Consider the following 7661-nt stretch of genomic DNA (forward strand, 5'->3'; position numbering starts at 1 on the left):
CCAGTGAAGGGATGCCAACACAGGAGAGATGTGGTCAGAGCGGTGGGTGTAAGTGATAATGCGTGCAGCTGAATGCTGGACAGAGATTAAAGGACGGAGGTGAGAAAAAGGAAGCCCAGCCAGGAGGACATTACAGTAATCAAGTCGTGAGATCACTAGGGCATGGACCAGGATCTTGGCAGTAGAGGCGGAGAGATATGGTCGGATTTTGGCAATATTGTACAAAAAGAATCTACAAGCCTTGGCTGTGGTCTGGATCTGAGGGATACACGACAGAGAAGAGTCAAAGATAAAGCCAAGACTGCGGGCTTGCTGGACTGGTTGAATGGAAATGTTTTCCACAGAGACAGAAAAGGAGTGTTGAAGGTTGGGCTTAGGAGGAAAGACAAGAAGCTCCGTCTTGGACATGTTGAGCTTCAAATGCTGATGGCGCATCCACTGTGAGACAGCTGTAAGGCAAGACGAGACTTGCTGTTCAAGCCTTGGAGAAAGGTCAGGGGCAGAAAGATACAGCTGGGTGTCATCGGCATACAGATGGTAGGAAAAACCAAAAGAGCTGATGAGTTTTCCTAAGGACAGTGTGTAGAGAGAAAACAGAAGGGGACCCAGAATAGAGCCCTGGGGAACTCCAACAGATAAGGGAACAGGAGAAGAAGTCAGACCCCCTGCAACTACTGCAAAAGATCTGCCAGACAAGTAAGATCTAAACCAGTCGAGAACAGAGTCTGAGAACCCAAGGTCAGAGAGTATGTCAATTAGGAGACAGTGATCAACAGTGTCAAGGGCTGCAGACAAATCGAGAAGAATGAGAACAGAGTAAAGGCCATTAGCCTTGGCCTGTAAAAGGTCATTCGAGATCTTAGTGAGAGCTGTCTCTGTAGAATGCCTTGGGCGGAAACCAGACTGAAAGGGATCGAGAATGGAGTTGGCTTCAAGAAACTCAAGACAGCGCGAATAAACAACCCGTTCCAAAACCTTAGAAAGAAAGGGGACATAACACCCTGGTCAATTATTTGATGTGATTTTTCAGGTATGCTGGAACTGCTGTAAAGCATCCTTATGATTATGGATCCTTGTCACATAAAATGGTTGCTATTCATGAGATTGTCATGGGGCAAATGTGTCATTTCTACAACATGATTTGCGTGCATTCTACAGGCAAACTGTGTCTGTGCTGTTAGGAAATAGGAGTTTCAGGTACCAGAGTCAAGCTGCAGTTTTAAGGACACTTAGGGCTGAAACAGACAGCTCAGTAAAGCCGTCTTCTGGGTGGCATGGGGGCATGGCACCTTGCAACCATCTTCAAGACACTACAGGATGCTAAAAGCTGTCTTTTTGCCAGCTGAAAAAGGAGCAGATCTTTGCCACTCTTTTTTTGGATGGCTTCAAAGCAGATTGGGGTCACAGCATATATTTGCCATGGCCCCAATCCAGCTTCAGCGGGGGTGGCTTGAAGCCATCCCTTCAGGGTGGTCTGTTTCATCTCTTAATGAGTACATACAGCCCATGTGTCCCATTTTACTCAGTAGGGCTTCTGAATTAACATGTTTAGAATTATGCCATTACTTTAAATGTAAATATCTTAGGGAAATAATGGATATAGAAATTGCTGGAAGATGTTATCCAGAATTATGAAGCTGGCTGGCTGGGTAATCTCTTCCAAGTCAGTCTACCTGAATTCTCTATGCAGCAGCAGTCAAGGCCTGGTAGGGCTGGGGAGGTGAAGCTGAAATGTACTTCTGGGATTCTATTGAACTACTTTGAATCCTGTGCTGGGGAAAGAAAGGTGGGAGATAAATCCAAAAAATAAAACAAACTCTCTTGATCATTAATAATGCAGCAGCATAGACACTGTTTACCTCCTCCACAAGCTCCTCTCCATCGTGACCCTTTTGGATGAACAGGTGTTTGGGACAGGATAAGCAGTGTTAGGCTACCCTTACTCTAGAGTGGTTGACCAAGAAGTGTCATTTGTATTGGCATTCCTTTCAAACAAATATTATCTTGGAACATGTTAAAGCTTTTCTTTATCATCTTTTTAAAAAAAAAATGATTGCTGACATTTTTGGAGAATTGTTTGCTAAATAAAACAGGAAGAGGACCATCAGATATAAATGGAATATAGGAGATAATAAACCCCAGATATATTTCTGTTAGTGACAATGGACAGTTTGGAAATTAGAAATTCCTGCTATAGGTTCCATATGAATCACAACTCCAAAACTCTAGTGGCTGAAGTAGAAATAACGCTGTGCAGTTATAGTAACATTAAAATAGTATTTTTGTGCTGAACAAAACAAACTAAATTCACAAGTGGGACTAGTTATAGTTCATTTTATGGCATCCCTGTCTTGGTCCAGCTTGTGTTCTACTTACCTCTGCATTACTTGTTTCCTATCCAGACTGGGAGATGAGACCAAACCTTCCCTATACCAATTGGTATATCATGGTATTGTCTTTGACTATAATTCATGTGCATGTAAGCCAAAGCAGTTATGACCAAATCATACAATTGATATGGAATTAACTTTGCCAGCAGGGGCCGAGGACACAGTTGGCTCTCATAGTCTAAGGATGCCAAACAGCAAAAGGGAAGCTTGGACTAGAACCAGCTGGTATCAGTCCATTTTAGAGCTGAGTCTGCCTGAGACTAGTGCTGGAAGCAACTTGTCTGTTTCTTGGCCGGCATATCTGTTTCCACCAATTCAGACCTCTGATTACATGGCTGCCTTCTTTGATTCTTGAACTGTGTTGAACTTGCTTTTTGTTGATCTCCTTGACTTGGACTGCTTGACTTTCTCAGACTCCCACAGACAAGGATGCTTTCTGGGTGCTGGTAATTTACTGTTTTTCCCAGAACTATTTGTAAATTGCGTGTGTGTATATAGCCTGTGTATGTGTTAGGTGAACCAGGACACCAGTTTTAACGTTTTCACACCAATTTTATGTATGTTTCTCGACGTATACATACATGGAAACAGCAGGCCAATCTAAACATTCAGGAGCAACAGCTTCATGAGCTTCAAAGCAGAGCTCAGGCCTATGTGAGTTTAGCCATCATGTAAACACTCTCTTTGATCACTGATCAGGGGTACTGGGGAAACAGAGTACAGTCGACCCTTCTTATACACTGATTTTTTATACACGGATTCAAGCATACACAGTTTGAAAATGTTCAAAAAAAGTATAAATTTCAATTATCAAACCTTGATTTTCCAGTTTTTATGAGGGACACCATTTTGCTATGTCATTATATTCAATGGGACTTGAGCATACACGGATTTTGTTATACACGGGAGATCTTGGAACCAAACCCCAGCGTATAACAAGGGTCCACTGTAAATGAAGTACCTCTTCTGGCCATAAGAGCCTCATTCTTGTTTCATATGTGCAAAATTGACCTCAGATTGTTTCATCTTGAGGGCTTCAGGACCAGTTCTGTGCTTTCCAAATTTAAGAAAGGCACACTTTTAAGTTCACATTGATTTTTCTACAACATACTGAGTCACGAAACCTGATAGTAGAATAAACACACGAAGACTCATAGAATCATAGAGTTGGAAGAGACCTCAAGGGTTATCCAGTCCAGTGTTCTACCATGCAGAAGCACCTGTGACATATGACCATCCAACCTCTGTTTTAAAAACCTCCGAAGATGGAGACTTCACCACCTCAGAGGAACTGTGTTTCACTATCTAACAGCTCTTACTGCCAGGAAGCTCCTTCTAATGTTTAGATGGAATCTCTTTTCCTCTAGTTTGAATCCATTTTTCCGTGTCCTGTTTTCTGGAGCAGCAGAAAACAAGCTTGCTCTATCTGCAGTATGACAACCTTTCAGATATTTAAAGAGGGCTATCATATCACCTCTTAACCATCTCTTCTCCAGGCTGAACATATCCATCTCCCTAAGTCTCTCCTCATAAGGCATGTTTTCCAGACCCTTCACTATTTTGCTCACCCTCTTCTGGACATACTCCAGCTTGTCAACACTTTGAGACAAAGAGATGGTTCATCTGAAGTCAGGTGTCTGAACTGTAAAAAAATACCCTGAGAGGTCAGTCTTAAACGAACTGGTTTGCAGCTCTCTTTAAGGATGGTTTTGTTTTGAGGATTAAGATATAAAATGGTATTTACCATCTAATAAGATTCAACCCTTAGCAAATAAATATTCCTCCTTTTGTATACTATCATATGTTAAAAAGAATCTGTGATGCATTTTTTTTCTATACACAAGCATTGTTATGATACAACTATGGTTACCATGCATTTATAACATGATTGATTGCATGAATCAACTGTGATGCAGACATTCTCTTTGACATTATAAATTAGATGAACATGTATAACTACCTGTATGTTCTTAAGGCATCCAGCTCTCTAGGCTTTCCCATGGGCAGTTAATGGACAAATGATAATCCACATACCATACTGAGCTAGAATGTTTTTACACAGAACAGCTTATGTTATCTCAGAGGATAAGTTTAATATAGAAAATTGCTTTTGAGTCAGTGACAGTAGGTAATACATTGTGTTATTTTGTATTTTCATCTGTTTTTCATTTTTCTTATTGATCTTTTCTCCAGATAACAGATATTTTGACTGCTGTAGCCCTCTATCTGGCCATTCAGGACTACAACAAAGTTCTGGTAAGCAAACAGGGTGACATTTTGGTCATCTGTTTTAGGTGAATGCCTCTTCCTGCATGTTGAATATTGCTATTGTGGTTTGTTAACAGTAGTTACAATATCTCACATTCAGACAGTATTGAAACAAACAATCATAGACAAATAAAAAAGAGGAGGGAGACAAAATATTAATTGATCAAAAGACAGAAGAAGAATACAGTTGGAGTGGTCTATGGACACCACATCTGTTACGTTGTTTGTTGGATTTTCATCTATATGTATTTTTGCAGTATACTGGTAAAGTGAGGAAATGGAACAGATACAGTACTTCAGATATGTCTTTGAATTTCCTTAGGTTTTTCAATACAAAGCATAACAGTTCAGGACTAATTTGCGTTAAACAAGTGATGCAAACAAGGTCACAGAACGCTTGTTGCTTTTTAAATCCTCTTCCCATGTATAAACATGGAAATCACTGTTATCTACATATTTTGGGTCAGAATGTCAAAAGAGCTATTGTGCTGTATGTTCATATATTCAGTGTATTCAATAGTGAGGGATGGAATGATCTTTTTCTAGAAATAAACTGGTTCAGTGTATACCCAGGACATGATGAATCTGACTAATTTCTTGTGAAATGTGAGTGTACAGAATGTGAAACTAGAAACTTCTCTCTCAAAGAGAGAACGTAAGAAATATTACATACTTCTTTCATGGACACTAATGGAGTAGAATATTCTGATATTGCAGTTCATTTGCAATGCCTATTATCTTGATTAATCCTTTAATTACTAATAATAAGGCTGCATCAATAAAAGTATAGTGTCTACATCAAGCAAAGTAATAGTGCCATTCTAGTCTGCTCTGGTCAGGCCCCACCTGGAATATTGTGTCCAGTTCTGGGCACCACAATTTAAAAAAGGATGTTGAGAAACGGGAGTGTGTCCAAAGGAGGGCGACTAAAATGGTGAAGTGTCTGGAAACCATGTCCTATGATGGATGACTGAGGGAGCTGGGGATGTTTAGCCTGGAGAAGAGAAGGTTAAGGGGTGATATGATAGCCCTGTTTAAATACTTGAAGGGATGTCATATTGAGGAGGGAGCTATTTTGTTTTCTGCTGCTCCAGAGATTAGGACCAGGAGCAATGGATGCAAGCTCCAGGAAAAGATATTCCACCTTAACATTAAGAAGAACTTCCTGACAGTTAGGGCTGTTCAACAGTGGAACAAACTCCCTCAGAGTGTAGTGGAGTCTCCTTCCTTAGAGGTCTTTAAACAGAGGCTGGATGGCCATCTGTCGGGGATGCTTTGACTGAGATTTCCTGCATGGCAGGGGGTTGGACTGGATGGCCCTTGTGGTCTCTTCCAACTCTATGATTCTAACAAGAATTAGAGATGTTGCAGTTTAAAACACAATGTGTATTTGTCCAGTAAATCTCAGTATAAGTTGTTATTTGATCTCATTTTCATTAAGTTGTGGAATCAAAAAGGTAAACTAAAGAAACAATGATTTTAACTTAAGCTGATCTGAAACTCAAATGGTTATACAGTCGGGCCTTGGTACACGCGGGGGATCTGTTCCGGACCCCCCCGCGTATAACAAAATCCGTGTATGCTCAAGTCCCGTTGTCCCCAATGGCGGCGCACATGCATTGGGGACAACTTCCCTCCCTGCCCTCTCCTCCCCCTAATTCTTTTTTTCTGCTGCTCCAGAGATTAGGACCGGAGCAATGGATGCAAGCTACAGGAAAAGAATCCACCCTCAACATTAGAGGAAGTCTTCACAGTAGGGCTGTTCCAGTGGAACACCTCCTCAGTGTAGTGAGTCTCTCTTCCTAGAGGTCTTTAAACAGAGGCTGGATGGCCATCTGTCGGGGCATGCTTTGACTGAGATTTCCTGCATGGCAGGGGGTTGGACTGGATGGCCCTTGTGGTCTCTTCCAACTCTATGATTCTAATAAGAATTAGAGATTGCAGTTTAAAACACAATGGTATTTGTCCAGTAAATCTCAGTATAAGTTGTTATGATCCATTTTCATTAAGTTGTGGAATCAAAAAGGTAAACTAAAGAAACAATGATTTAAACTTAAACTGATCTGAAACTCAAATGGTTATCAGTCGGGCCTTGGTACAGCGGGGGATCTGTTCCGGACCCCCCCGCGTATACACAAAATCCGTGTATGCTCAAGTCCGTTGTCCAATGGCGGCGCACATGCATTGGGACAACTTCCCTCCCTGCCCCTCCTCCCCCTAATCTTTCCTTCCTCCCTCCCCCCTTACTTACCTTTTCTCCCCGGTGGGTGTCTGCTGCTCGCTGCGCCGCCGCCGCCGCACCTCAGCTGTAGCAGGGGGGAGGCGGGTGGGGGTTTTGGAGGCAAAGAGCCTCCAGCTTGCCCACCTGGCTGTTCTGCGGGGCGGCAGCAGCAGCGGCGAGACCAGCGGTAGAGGCCTCTTTGGCCTCCTCTCCGCCGCCGCCGCCGCCAGCACCTTGTGCAAGGGCAGGGCAGCTGCATCGCACTCGGCCCCTGCATCGAGGTGCTGGCACCGGGCGGCGGAGAGGAGGCCGAAGAGGCCCCCAGGCGCTCCCTCCTCCTCTCCACCCCCCGCCATTGCCGGGGGAAGGCTGGTGCTGCTTCCTGGAGGCCTCCAGGAGCAGCACCTGGCCTTTCCCGCAGCGGCGGCGGCGGAGAGGAGGCTTCTGGCGCTGGTCCCCAGCGCGAGCAGCTACAGCCAGGGGAAAGCCGGGTGCTGCTCCTGGAGGCCTCCAGGAGCAGCACCTGGCCTTTCCCCGACAGTGGTGGCAGCAGAGAGGAGGCCTCTGGCGCTGGTCCTCCGCAGCTACAGCCAGGGGAAGGCCAGCAGCAACGCGGCACCGGGGAGAAAAGGTAAGTAAGGAGGGAGGGAGGAAGGGAGGGAGGGGAAGGAAAGAGTTGGGGGAAGGAGAGGGAGGGAGGAGTTGTCTCCAATGGCGGCGTGCGTCCCCGGATTTGCCATGCACGTATGCTCAAATCTGCACATGGCAAATCCGCGTATAAG

General features: G+C 43.9%; 2 protein-coding genes across 3 annotated transcripts in view; one reads left to right on the plus strand and one right to left on the minus strand.

Annotated features, from left to right (window-relative positions):
• ITCH (itchy E3 ubiquitin protein ligase) overlaps nucleotides 1-7661 on the minus strand; it is a 603853-nt gene that overhangs the window by 412713 nt on the left and 183479 nt on the right. The window lies entirely within an intron of this gene.
• PIGU (phosphatidylinositol glycan anchor biosynthesis class U) overlaps nucleotides 1-7661 on the plus strand; it is a 50744-nt gene that overhangs the window by 7299 nt on the left and 35784 nt on the right. Inside the window, exon 4 of the mRNA XM_042465846.1 lies at nucleotides 4584-4646. Coding sequence (XP_042321780.1) covers nucleotides 4584-4646 — 63 coding nt within the window. The remainder of the gene's footprint in view (nucleotides 1-4583; nucleotides 4647-7661) is intronic.

Source organism: Sceloporus undulatus, chromosome 4, assembly GCF_019175285.1.
Source record: "Sceloporus undulatus isolate JIND9_A2432 ecotype Alabama chromosome 4, SceUnd_v1.1, whole genome shotgun sequence".
Classification (NCBI taxonomy): Eukaryota; Metazoa; Chordata; class Lepidosauria; order Squamata; family Phrynosomatidae; genus Sceloporus; species Sceloporus undulatus.